The 14,096-nt window shown below is 50.7% G+C and overlaps 1 protein-coding gene across 1 annotated transcript in view; it reads left to right on the plus strand.

Moving 5' to 3' along the window:
* WDR48 (WD repeat domain 48) overlaps positions 1-14,096 on the plus strand; it is a 48,310-nt gene that overhangs the window by 31,002 nt on the left and 3,212 nt on the right. The window contains exons 14-18 of the mRNA XM_054991523.1: positions 548-643; positions 953-1,058; positions 8,955-9,042; positions 11,578-11,654; positions 12,152-12,344. Of these exons, the coding sequence (XP_054847498.1) occupies positions 548-643; positions 953-1,058; positions 8,955-9,042; positions 11,578-11,654; positions 12,152-12,344 (560 nt within the window). The remainder of the gene's footprint in view (positions 1-547; positions 644-952; positions 1,059-8,954; positions 9,043-11,577; positions 11,655-12,151; positions 12,345-14,096) is intronic.

Genomic DNA, 14,096 nt, shown 5'->3' on the forward strand with positions numbered 1-14,096 from the left:
CATCATAGAATTTAAAATACATACTTAAAAGCATTAATATCGTTAATATCCTACTAAAAGGAAAGGAGCAGTAGGTCTCTATGTATGACCTCGTTGCTTGCGGCGAGCTTTTATCACATAAGCACAAAGCAATTTGGAATTAATTGTGCTGATCTTTGGATCCACGTCTCTGACACATAACATTGTGTGTTATGTGCTGTCAAGTCTCCTCCAACCTATGGTATTCCTATGAATAAAAGACCTCCAAAATGTCATATCATTAACAGACTTGCTCAGATCTTGCAAACTGGAGGATGTGGCTTCTTTTATTGAGTCTAGCCATCTCATTTTAGGTCTTCCTCTTTTCCTACCGCCTTCCACTTTTCCTAGCATTATTGGCTTTTCCAGAGAATCTTGTCTTATGATGTGATCAAAGTACAATGGCCTTAGTTTTGTTATTTTACTAATATTGATGGCATCCTGAATATAAGAAAATTCTTCCAGCATGCTGCCTGAAAGTAAGCATCATTTTTTCCTTATTTCTTTCTCTCTCTATTAACAAACACAGTGAACCTTGGAGGGCTTTTGCTGCAGGCGCTCTTAGAATATTGGCCCCGAACACACATCAATCCGATGGACGAAGAAGAAAATGAAATGAACCATGGTGAGGCTTTATTCTGTACAGCAGGGGAACGTTAGAGCACTTTGTAGCTTTGCTCAGTATAGCATCGTGACAAAATCTTCCCATGTGTACAGTAAGCTTCGGTATTGACACCTAGAGGATAATTTACATGGATCAGTTCCTAATCCTCCTTTGCATCAGTGATTCGGTGCATAACAGGGAGATGTCAGATGTTGCTGAGCTTTGCTATTATTAACGCCATTTGCTATTTGAATTGGACTCCTTGATCTTCATACCGCAAGGTCTTATTATTGTGTTTCATTTTCCTCTTCTTTCCCTCCCCCAAACTAGTGAATGGTGAGCAGGAAAACAGAGTGCAGAAAGGAAATGGATACTTCCAAGTGCCACCCCACACCCCCGTTATCTTTGGTGAAGCTGGAGGACGCACTTTGTTCAGGTACGGCAACCCACAAAAGGGAATGCTGAGGTGGCCTGGAGGCAGGCCAAATCCTTTTCAGCAAGCCGTGGTATTTGTAGATGTCAAACAGAGGTGTTTGTGTCCTCTGTCCCAGCTGTGAGTGTGGAGATTCTTGGTGCTGACCTTGTTTCTCTGATGAGCTCCCTTGGGGGCCTTAGTCAACCCGCTGTCTGTCAGCTCACACTCGGGAAAAGGAAGAAGCCCAACACAGCCAAAAAAGAGCAATTCTCCCTGTTAGGGACAGCGGGCTCCCTTTAGGGCTCCACCTGTGTTCAGGTTATCAAATCCAGTCGGTGCCATGCACGAGGGCAGAAGGTCTCGCAAAGCAGGACATGATGCATTCCCCGGATCTCATTCCTCAAGCCCCTTGTTTGACTTGTCCTCTTCCATACTCTGGCCAGACCAAAAGATGTAGGAGTCAGTCTTGCTATTGGTACTTCCAGCCCCAATCATACCCCTGTCTCTCAGCGGAGGATGCTGATCACACTACTCCTCTTCCATCTCAAGGTGTTAAAAGGGGGAGAAGGGTCTCTTGATGTGCTCCATGTGAATCTTTATAGAAGCCAAGTAAGAAAACAGGGTTAACATACCTGTAACTTATGTTCATCGAGTTCTTCTGTGCTGACACACATGGGGACTGCGCAGGCGCAGGCCAGCCGCCGGAGAATTTTCTAGAGCTTCCATGGCTCCGAAGGGGCCGTTTGTCGCGCGCCTCAGCGACCGTCTTCCCGCCCAAACGGTCACGTGATCCTCCAGCGACCAACGGCCCCTTCCCTCAGTTCTCCTTTGCCGCCGCTTGACCAACACACTTCAGCCATAACACCTCAAAAACACCAATTTCCGTTACAGCCATCACAGTATTGTGCATTGGAGTTCACAGCGGGGTAGGAGGGAGGGTTGTGTGTCAGCACAGAAGAACTCGATGAACATAAGTTACAGGTATGTTAACCCTGTTTTCATCTTCGTTCTTCTGTGCCTCCACACATGGGAGTGTACCAAGCTTCACACAATAAGGAAGGCGGGGGTGAAGTCCAACACAATTTTATTGAACAAACAAGAACAACAATAAATAGATATGCATATATACATCTATGTAAAAAACTGTGTAAGGACACATAAATACTCAATATATACATATATACACACCCCCAGGTACATATATACACACTTTCACTCAAGGGTACCCAGCAGGTACGCCAAGAAAGTCATTCCAAAACTCCCTCAGGAAAAAAGGGAGTGTAAGACAGCCTTGGCCACAGATACATCCTGCTCCGCATTGACATCAACGGCGTAATGCCTGACAAAGGTGTCTGCAGAGGACCATGTGGCTGCTTTACAAATGTTAACCAGGGGCACCCCCCTGAGGAGTGCTGAAGAGGATGCCTGGGACCCCGTGGAGTGGGCTCTGACATGAAGCGGGCAAGCCACCCCTGCCAGCGAATAGGCCTTGCTAATGGCCGCCACAATCCACCTAGACAGGGTCTGTGAGGAAGCCCTGTTACCCTTGTCCTTGGCCCCAAAACATACAAACAGGTGAGGACAGGAGCGGAATTCCTTCGTCCTATCCAGGTAATAGGCTAGGGCCCTCTTCAAGTCTAGGGAATGAAGGGCCTTTTCCCCCTTAGAGGAAGGTTGAGGAAAGAATGCAGGTAGTGAGATATCCTGCGAGAGGTGGAAGGCGGACAGCACCTTGGGCAGGAACCCGAGGCAGGGACGCAGGACCACCTTGTTGGGATGAAACACAAGAAAGGGAGGGTCGGACCGTAGTGCAGACAGCTCACTGACCCTTCTGGCCGATGTGACGGCCACCAAGAATGCTACCTTGTAGGATAGCATATCCAAGGGGCATGTAGCCATAGGTTCAAATGGAGACAACATGAGACGTGAGAGCACCAAAGACAGTGACCACTGAGGCACTGGCGCCGACACAGGTGGGTAAAGATTGTACATGCCCTTAAGGAACTGGCGGGATCGTGGGTGAGAAAACACCGTAGCCCCCTCAACTCGGGTGTGAGCAGCTGATATCGCTGCCAGGTGGACCTTGAGGGAGGACACCTTCAAGCCCAGGCCACGCAAGTGGCACAAATACTCGAACACAACCCCCAAGGGACTGCTGTCGGGCACCACTCCTCTGGCAAGTGCCCAAAGCTCAAACCTGCGCCACTTGGCCGCATAAGCGCGCCTAGTGGAAGGCCGACGAGCATTCAGGAGGACCCTCTGTACCTCGTCAGTAAAGCCTATCGGGGAGGAACGATCCGCCAAGCCGTTAGGTGCAGCTTCCTGGGATCGTGGTGGACCAGGCTCCCGTTTAGGAGAAGGTCTTGCCGAGGGGGCAGACTCACATACGTCCGTTGGGACATCTGCAGGAGCTTCGGGAACCAAACCTGCCGTGGCCAGAAGGGGGCCACCAGGATGCAGTCCGTCCCGTCCTCCTCTATCTTGCACAGGACCCTGGGAATCAAGGGGAACGGAGGAAACATGTAGTGCAAGCCCTGCGTCCACGTAAACTGGAAGGCATCCCCAATAGAGAGGGGGTCGCTCCCTGCCCTGGAACAGAACGTGTGGGCCTTGGTGGTCGCCGCAGTGGCGAACACGTCTATCACTGGATGACCCCACATCTGGAAGATCGGCCCAACGCACTCTACGTTCAGTTCCCACTCGTGGTCCAGCAAAGGGACCCTGCTGAGGGCATCTGCCCGGGCATTGTCTGACCCAGCCACGTGTATAGCATGGAGCGACACGCCGTTCTTGATAGCCCACTGCCAAGTGAGTGTGGCTTCCCGGCACAGGGCCATGGACACTGTGCCCCCCTGCTGATTCACGTAGTACATGGCAGTCGTGTCGTCCGTCTGCACCAAGACCTGACGATCTCTCAGTAGTGCTGTAAGAGACACAAGTGCGAAACAAATGGCCCTTAGTTCAAGCACATTGATATGGAGGGTCTTTTCCCTGTCAGACCAGACATCCTGCACAGACACATCACCACAGTAAGCCCCCCATCCCAACAGAGAGGCATCAGTGGTAACCGTGATGTCATGGTGTTGATACCCAAAGGGGATTCCTTTAAACAAGTTGTCATCAGACAGCCACCAGTCCAAGGAGGAGAGGATGACCCTCGGGATAGAGAATTTGAGGGACGGAGGGTGCAGCAGAGCATCGTACCTCCGCACAAACCAGTTCTGGAGCGGGCGCATACGCAGCCTAGCAAAAGGCACCACAGAGGTGGCCGCTGCCATATGCCCTAGTAAGCACTGGATAGTGCGCACAGACTGGAATCGGTTCCTTTTAAACATGGACACTAGACCCCTTAGGGACCGAGCCTTCTCCAAAGGGAGCAGAGCCTTACCCTCCACAGAGTCTAAAAGTGCACCAATGTAGGACACTTTGCAGTTGGGCACCAATTTGGATTTCTCAAAGTTCACCAGGAGCCCCAGGCGTTGGCAAGTGCTAAGTACCAAGTCAATGTCCTGCACCAGCCTAGACTCCGATTCAGCCACGAGGAGCCAGTCATCGAGGTACGGAAAGATGGTACAGCCTTCTTCCCGTAGGAAGGAAACCACAGGGGCCACACATTTAGTGAACACTCGTGGGGCAGTGGACAGGCCAAAGGGGAGCACCTTATACCGGAAAACCCTTTGCCGGTAAACAAAGCTCAGTTATTTCCTGTGCTCCTCCCGTATCCCCACGTGAAAGTATGCGTCCTTTAAGTCAAGAACCGCAAACCAATCCCCCTGTTTAAGCAAGGCGATCACAGCCGCCAACGTTACCATTTTGAACTTGGTCACCTTGAGGAAGGCATTAAGGCCCCTCAGATCTAAAATGGGACGTAAGCCCCCATCCTTCTTAGGGACCAGGAAGAACCTAGAGAAGAAACCCTTCACAGAGTCCTCATAGGGCAATTCCTCCACAGCACCCTTGGCCAAGAGCGACACGATCTCCGCATCCAGCTCGGCCATAGTGTTATTGACAGCTGTCAGGGGTGAACTGCACCTAGGCAGCTCAACAAACTCCAGCCCGTATCCCAGTTCAACAATAGTTAAGACCCATGAGTCAGATGTTATTGACTCCCACTCAGAGAGGAGTGGACTAAGTCTGTCCGAAAAGTTCGGGGATACGGCTGGCGCGACCCGTCAGTACTGCCTCCCGGCGCCCTGCTGATCTTTCTGCTGGGCCGGTTGCTGTGCCTGACGAGGCTTGAAGGGCCGACGCCTCCTCTGCTGTTGTGCGGGAGGGTAAGGCCGCTGCTGGTAGGCAGGATACTGCTGGTAGCCCGGCCGCTGTTGCTGGTATCTTCCCTGGTAATGGTAAGGGCCAGACCGGGGAGCGTACCGTGACCTGGCGGAGGGCTTGTCCGCTGGAGCCAGACCCAAAGACCGCGCCGTCTGTCTGTCCTCCTTTTTCTTCTTCAGGGTCTCGTCGGTGGACTTGGAGAACAGTGAGTCCCCTTCAAAGGGCATGCTCTCCACCCTGGAACGCACCTCTTGGGACAGGGCCGTCGACCGCAACCAAGAGTGGCGCCTGAGGACCACCGCCGACGCCATCCCTCTAGCAGCAGTGTCAGCAGCGTGGCTCCCAGCGTTCATCTGCTGCTTAGACAGCCTCACAGCCTCCGTCTGCAGCAGGGACACCACAGCCTTCTGCTCAGGAGGGAGGTCTCGGGTATAGGATGCCAACTTCTCCCAGAGGTACAGCTGGTACCCTGCCATGATGGTCTGGTAGTTGGCAATCCTCAGACCCAGCGAAGCTACAATGTACTGGCGCCTGCCCATGGCATCCAGCTTCTTGCCCTCTTTATCGGCAGGCACCGAGGAGTGACCCGATCGTCGGGGGTTGAACTCCTCTGTGACCAAGGAGGAAGGTGGAGGGTGCTTCACCAACGCCGGCCAGGTGCCCTGCTTGATCTTGTAAAGCTGCTCGATGCGCTTGGATGTTGGAGGTTGATCACAGGGCACCTGCCACACCTTCTCCACAATCTCCTCAATACCCTCGAGCATGGGGAAGCCAACGTACGCCGGATTGTCCCCGTAAATACGTTTGAGGAGCTTGTCCTTGGTCTGGGGGACTGCCGAAGAGATGTCCATCTCGAGAGCCTTGGCCATCCTAGCCATCTGGTCGGCGTAGATGCGGAGGTCCTCGAATGGCGAGTCCGCCGATGGCACTAGCTCCTCAGCCGGCGATGGTTCGGACCAGGACTCCGACTGGTAGCCGCCAAAGCTCCCCACTTCCTCCTCATCGGAACCGAGCTGGGATTCCGGAACTGGGAGCGGAGAGGGGGAGCCCACGCCGACCTCGATGTCGAAGGCCTCGGTTCCGACACGGAGAAGCCCGCAGGTGCCCCCTCCCATTGGCAACGGTATGGCGAGGGGAGGTAGGAAGCCTGTCGATGCCGGGACGCAGCGGACCGGACTGAGCGGGCACTGTCCCCGGAACCATGCCGCTCACGACCGACCGGAGGTGGAGATGGACGGGCAGGCGACGGACGGCTCCGACGAGGGGACGGGCTCGGTTCCAGCCTCGGCGACCGAAGGGGAAGCGATGGTCGGCTCCGACGGCGCGGGCTCGGCTCCGGCCCCGACGAGAATTCTGCGGGCACCGTCTCGAAGGCCATCGGATCCGGCACCAGCACGGAGATGTCTTCTGGCTCCGGGGAGCCCAGATGAGGGGAAGGCGTGTGAGGAAGCACGATGACCTCCTCCTGAGGAGCGGGACGCGGCGACCGGTGATGCTTGGTCTTCTTCTTCTTCTTCGCTGGTTCCGAAGAAGACCTCGGAACCGACGCGCTCCTCGCCTTCGAAGGGGACCTCGGCTTCGACCTCTTCGCCTTGATCGGGATCGAACCGGTCGTCGGTTCCGACCGGGGACTCGGTACCAGGACCCTCGGTTCCGAAGCTGGTCTCGGATCCGACCTGGTAGATGACGCGCTACGGGGCGGCCGCACCGGTCCCTGCGCTGGAGAGGCCGCTCTCGACGCCGAGGCACTCGGGGGAAGCGGTTTCAACCCCGACCTCGCAGAGGCCACTGAGCCAGCTCTTGATTGCCGATCAGCAGAGGGGCTAGGGCCGGCCTTGGACGGACGTAACGGGGTTCCCTCCGACATGACCTTCTGCCACAGCGAGGAATTTAGCCGGGCCTTGCGATCCTGCCGGGCCTTGCTGGTGAAACCCTGGCAGATCCTACAGGCCGAGACATTGTGGGTCTCCCCCAAGCAAAAAAGGCACAAATCATGGCCATCGGATTTGGCCATTTTAGTGTGGCATTTTAGGCAATGCTTGAAGAGAGCCGTAGAGGCCATCTTCAGGGGCACGCGAAAGAAGGGTCAAAAACAGTCCGAGTCAAATTACCGAGTCCACGTCAAAGTCCAAAGCGAGATCCAAAGAATAGTCGAGGTCACGAAGTCCGAAGTCAAAAGCCAAGCAATCAGTTAGAGTAAAGCACGAAGCACAAAAGCACAGAGCAACGAAGCTCACGTTCTCTCCAAGCGGCGGCAAGAAGAGAACTGAGGGAAGGGGCCGTTGGTCGCTGGAGGATCACGTGACCGTTTGGGCGGGAAGACGGTCACTGAGGCGCGCGACAAACGGCCCCTTCGGAGCCATGGAAGCTCTAGAAAATTCTCCGGCGGCTGGCCTGCGCCTGCGCAGTCCCCATGTGTGGAGGCACAGAAGAACGAAGATGAACAGGGGCTTTCAGGTCAGCTGCAGCACCAAAGCAGATGCAAGTCTAAGGAGGTGGGAGTACAAGGATTGTGTCTATAGGGTGTATGATCAAAATCCCAATGAGGCAGATGCTGTCAGGAAAAGAGAGGTACCAACAGAGACGGAAGTAGCTCTCATGCGCCAAAAATTGCAGCCTGCTCCTCCATATGTAAGAGAGGGGGCCTGTTGAACAAAGACATGAAATGGTTTACACAATCTGCACGGACTAGGGGTCACTACAGGCTTATGTGAGCAGAACGTTTCTATTTTGACAAAGTTCTATGGTAGAAAAGTAGGTCAAGTCAGTGGAGGGGAAATCATCTGTCCTTAAAATACATTGGAGAATCACTATAAAATGGCAGCCTCTGTCAAAACTGTGTTTGGTAAGAGATGTGCCAAGCAAATTAGGCACATTTTTAGCAGATGAGCAGACTTCCATATCCTTCCAGGGACAATTGACTGCTTTTGGGATCCCTTTCCTGCTTCCCCTTTCTCACCAGACTAGGAAAGAAAGTGACCCAGAATCCTCCCATCTGACTTAGGGACAAAAAGATCAACCCGCCCAGTGGTTTGTTACTGGAAAATGTTTCTCTGCCCACTGATGTCTACTGAGTCCCCTGGATTGTTCTGTTGCCCAGTAAAGGAGGAGATTGCTAGTTTGTCCCCCCCCCTTCCGCCTTGCGTATTCAAGTTTGATCTGAAAGTGCATCGAGTTTCATAAATATTAGGAAGCTGGAGTTATCGGGGGGGTGGAAGTCCTTTTCATACTAGATTTATCACATTCCTGATTTAACTTGGGACAAAAAGGAAATCCACTTGCAAGGCCCATTTTGCTTTCATTCTTTAATTTAGTATCCTCTCCACGATGGTATTAAGATGGTCGGTAGGCTTGGTCCAGTCTTGATTGTGTTTGTATTTTAAGTGAGTGTGGATGTGTCTTTGTTTTAAGTGTTCTCCAGAGAACTGCCAGGCATGTGGCACTAGATTCCGGTGCGAATGCATTCTAAGGTGTCCGAATCACATTCGCCTCTAAGGTTAGCAGAATGTGATACCTCGCTGTTTCCTGTCCTATTTCCTTGTTTGCTTATACTCATTCCCTGTTCCCATGAGGTCAGTAATGCAGAGAGGCATTTCCTTCAGTCTTCTGATGGACCACTCACTGAAATAATTCTTTTCCACTTAGGTTATTATGTCGGGATTCCGGCGGTGAAACTGAATCCATGCTCCTTAATGAAACCGTGCCACAATGGGTAATTGACATCACTGTGGATGTAAGTGTCTCACTATGCTAAGAAAGCAAGAGAGTCTAAAGAGTTATTTTATTGTTGTTGTTTTAGAAAAAACATTATGGTGGAGATCTCTGTACTAAAAGGATATTTAAAATATGGTGAACTCAAAGCATAAAAGAACCGTACTCCGTTTTAAATTGCCCGTATCTGCTTCTTGAAATCACTCTTTGCTTTTTATACACGCCATTTGGGGTGTTGTCATTGCCTTTCAGGAAAGCAAGCTTTAAAAATATACGCTGGATTCTCATTATTGTGGCTTACGGTGTTATGTGTGTTACAGAAATCAGTACATACAAACAAAAGTGAGTTTAACGTCCGGAGGGATTGGCTTCTGGGAGTAAGCATAATGTAGGGAGATCAGGTTTGTGCCTTGTGGGTCCTCCTCTAGTACCAGTACCAGATCTGATCAGTTAAGCTGTTTGAAAATTTAAAGTAACTTGGAACCCCACCTCTTGTCCAAATTGCAATGTGCGGAAGAAAAAAATGGGGAAAGCCCAAGTGTGTGCGCCTATCAGGTATTTGAATTGCAAACCAGGATTATGCGGGTTAATTTGCTTTTGCTTAAACACGTGCAGCATCACTAGGCTAAAAGTAGCTGAAAGAAATGCATATGCTTTGAGTAACAGATTATACTGCTTAAGGAGAAGTAAATATAACCCCCTGAGTCCCAAGGGCCAGGTTCAATTTTTAGAGTAATGTTCATAAATTCAAAATGTAAATCCGATTTATTTAAATACTAGTAACAAAGCCCATTGTGGGAAAAAATACAACGGTCTCTAGAAAGGGGAGGGTGGGCAGGTGGACATTCCCTCCTCCTCCGTCAGTGATCCCAGCCGGATGAAGGCGGGGGGGGGCAGGCATTGCCACCTGCTTTGCACCTGATCCTGGCTGAGTGAAGCAGGGATAGGCATTGCCACCTTCTCCGCACCTGATCGCGGCTGGTTGAAGAAGAGACGGGCATTGCCTCCTACTTTGCACCTGATTCCAGCTGGGTGAAATGAGGGAGGCATCGCTGCTTGCCCCGTGCCTGATTCTGGCAGGTTGAATGGGGTGGGGCGGGGGGGCAAGCATTGCTTCCTGTTCTGTGCCTGATCCAGATCAGGTGAAGGGGGGCGCTCCGCTCTTGATCCAGGCTGGGTGAAGGTGAGGGGCAAGCATTGCCACCTGCTCCCCTCTTGATTTCAGCTGGGTGAAGGTGGACATTGGGCATTGCCACCAGCTCCACTCCTGATCCTCCTGGGTGCTAGCGAGGTGCAGGCATTGCCACCTGGCTGTGCTCCTGATCCGAGCTGAGTGAAGAGGGGATGGGCATTTACACGTGCTCTGCTCCTGATCCCGGCTGGATGAAAGCAGAGAGCGGGAATTGCCCCCTGCTCCATGCCTGACCCCAGCTGGGTAAAAGGTTGGGCAGGCATTGCCACCTGCTCTGAGCCTGATCCTAGCTGGATGAGGGTGGCGGGTAGGCATTGCCACCTGTTCCCCTCCTGATCCCAGCTGGGTGAAGGCGGACGTCAGGCATTGTCACCTGCTCCGCTCCTGCCCCAGCTGGATGAAGGTATTGCCACCTGCTTCGTGCCTGATCCTGGCCTGGACTTCCTGCCGTGGCATGCTCTCTGGAGGTCTGGCTGCCTCATCTGGGCTTCCCTCCACAGCAGTGACCTCTGGTGGCACACCAGGGTAGGAAGCGAGTTGTCTTGAATATGCTTAGCCTTTTATATAGTAGGAAAACAATGCCACTGTGAAAAACATTGCTAAAGCTATCAGTAGTGATTCACTAACCAATGTCCCCCGAGCAGAATCCTACTCACAATCCACTTTCTAGAGGGCACAGAATATTGTGGGTTCATCCAGAGGCTCGCCTGGAACTAAGTCCCAGATACCCAGAAGGCTTTCTTGCAACAGCAGGAACTCTGCTTGTGAAGATGCTGGAGGAATCCTCAAGCTTGTTCGTTGCCCTAGGAGCAGTTCCCCTTTCCTCCTGGCAAGATGAAGTGGGGCCGCTCTGTACTAGAGCGTTGACCTCAGGCAGTCAGTGAAGAGTTCAGCTGCCGGCAATTCATGCCTTTTGCTCTTTCCAGCTTCTTCAGGTCTTCCCAGCCACTGCTGCTCTCCTAGGGAGAAGTCTTCAATATTTCCCGGCTAGCTGTTTCAGCTCAGTGTCTTTTTTTGAAGCCGAAGCTTGGAAACAAACTTTGCCTTGCAGAGAACTCTAGCTTCAGCCCATCTCCCCTTGTCCTTTCAGCTAGCCCAGTCCTGCTTTATACCACCTCTTAGTCATGGTGGCCCTTCGAAAAATCTGCCTCTTAAACCTTTGCTAAACACGCAAATTAATACAAGCCTATGTACACATCAGCTATCTGCTAGTCAGATCTGGCCTAAGGTCTATATAAGTATCTACAATATACTAATCAGACCTGCGCCCAAACTCTTCTTTCAGTATAGGCCTACATAAATGTATGTATTGCTTGATGAGAACCAAACGTCTTAAGTTTTGACTGTCTCTTGGCTTTTTTGTAGAAAAATATGCCAAAATTCAATAAGATTCCCTTCTACCTCCAACCTCATTCGTCCTCTGGGGCAAAAACGTTGAAGAAGTAAGTGTATAGTTAGTTGTCTGTATTCAAGTTGTTAACTATGTCCGCTTGTTGACTGTTTTTAAAAAAACCCTCTTGGCTTCCTGCCTTGGATGGCCCAGGCTAGCCTGATCTCAGATCTTGGAAGCTAAGCAGGGTGAACCCAGGTTAGCACTTGGATGGGAGGCCAACCACGGAAATCCAGGGCCGCTACACAGAGCCAGGCAATGGCAAACCTACCTCTGAATGTCTCTTGTTTTGAAACCCTCAATGGAGTGCCGTAAGTCTCCTGCAGCTTAACAGGACTTTCCACTAAGGGTGTGCGCCAATCTGAGGTTCCTTTTTGGGAACGGACATAGCTGGATTATGCCGGATCGACTTAAATCCGGCTTTTTTGCCAGTTCCAGATCGCAACACTCCTACTTTCCACCACCACCTTGGCTTCCAGGATCACGAAAAGATGAGGGAAGGTTGCCTGTGCTTCTTTATCTGAATTTCATATCACTTTGTTGCTGCAGGGATCGGCTGTCAGCCAGCGATATGTTGCAAGTCAGGAAGGTGATGGAGCACGTGTATGAAAAAATAATAAACCTGGACAACGAATCCCAGACAACCAGCTCTTCCAACAACGAAAAAGCCGGAGAACAAGAGAAAGAGGAGGACATTGCAGTTTTAGCAGAAGAGAAAATCGAACTCTTGTGCCAGGACCAGGTAAACTCTTCACCAGGGCTTTTTTTCTGGGAAAAGAGGTGGTGGAACTCAGTGGGTTGCCCTTGGATAACATTTTCAAGAGGTTCCAGAACTCCGTTCCACTGTGTTCCAGCTGAAAAAAAGCCCTGCTCTTCACCCACTCCGTTTCTGTGCCCCCCCCACTGAGACAAATTTCTCAAGATCCAAGGGGACCTGTCTCCTATAATGCAGATAGAAAAGTGATTAACATGTTTAGTTTCAGACCAAGCACAGCGAGGTGAGAGTTAGCACTCGAGTGAGCTTTCCCCCCATCGCGGCGATCTGGAAGTGTTTGGGGAACAGGGACCTTAACAATTTTTTATTCTGGATTATTTTATAAAATCAGAAGCACATTTGTTAAGGGATCTAAATAAAACCAGCTTTTTCTTTACCTGTACTCTCTCCTCCTCTGTGGGCTTCAGTGTTTTTTTTCACCTTGCTAATTTCTGGTATCAGCCAGGCTGGAAGAAAACATTTCAAACCTTGGAGTGTGGAAAAGTAAGGCTGGATTGAGAGAGAGTAGGGTTGAGCGCCCCTTGCCTGCGTGCTCTGGTTTAGACACGCCTTTCCCGACTTTGACTCATAGGTTCCCACACAGCTGTTTTAAAAATAGACTGTAGCTGTCTGACCTCAAATCCTGAATCAGTAGTGTTTCTCACACACAGAGGATCTCATCTTTCATCACTAATTCTCTCTCTCACACACGCTTACATACCTTTATCTTCCGAGAGAGAGAGCATGTGCAAGGGAGCTTTACTGTTGTAGTAGTGGAGAAAGAAGAGCCTTAACCCTCTTCCCCAGTCTGCAGGATGCTTTGGCCTCTGTCTGTCTTTTCCCTTTCATCCGCACTGCCCTGTCTGCGAGTGGACGCGAACAGTCTTTTCCTTTGACTTAGCTGGTGCAGTTGCAGAATACCACTATAGAACTTGTGCTTGTGTGATACCAGAAAGCCCCGATGATGAAATGGCTTTTAAGTGACAGTTCTCTGCACCACCTTTCCGGTTGGGATTATTCTGTGGCAGGAAGATTAGCTCAGTGTACGGGAAATGGAGGGCATCATTGCCAGAGACGTAACTATTGAGCCATTCTCCTTTGTTGTACCCCCTGCTGCCTGGGAAAACAAAATCAGACCGCAAGGCACTGAAATAACAGATCTGTACTAGTAAACTCTGTACTGAATATCAGAATTTTCATTTGGGTTGGTTTATATTTTGATACTGGAGAATGGGGTGAAGTCAGACCTGACCTAATTTAGTTAGGTTCAACAGCATATCATCTCAATTAATAGCTGCTGTCTCAGTGGTTGAAATTGACCTTTGCCAAAGGCAAAAAACAGATTCTCCAGTAACCTCCACCCTTTAGTTTTTCCTCCTGCAGTAGACAGGCTGAATGTCAGGTGTGTGGGAGAGAACCTAATGATTCATGGCCAAACAAAGCCATTCCCCAGAAAGTACCAAATTTTTCCTTCCGAACTCCTGTTTTCTCTTTTATAGAATTTATATGCTGCCTGTCTGTTGACTTGCTGAAGGGGAAAAACAGCCATAAAATCATAAGTGGGTCATAATAGAGCTGCCATTTGACTGTCAAGTTTTCAGTCACGTATTGTCCATGTCTCATGCAAATTGTTCCTAAAGAAAGTTTCATTTTAAATATTGTGTAAACTTGCTCCGGCAAGTCTTGAAAAATGCTTTACTTTGATACCTGTAGGAAAGGCTAGATACACATTTTCTTCCA

Source organism: Eublepharis macularius, chromosome 11 (genome assembly GCF_028583425.1).
Source record: "Eublepharis macularius isolate TG4126 chromosome 11, MPM_Emac_v1.0, whole genome shotgun sequence".
NCBI lineage: Eukaryota > Metazoa > Chordata > Lepidosauria > Squamata > Eublepharidae > Eublepharis > Eublepharis macularius.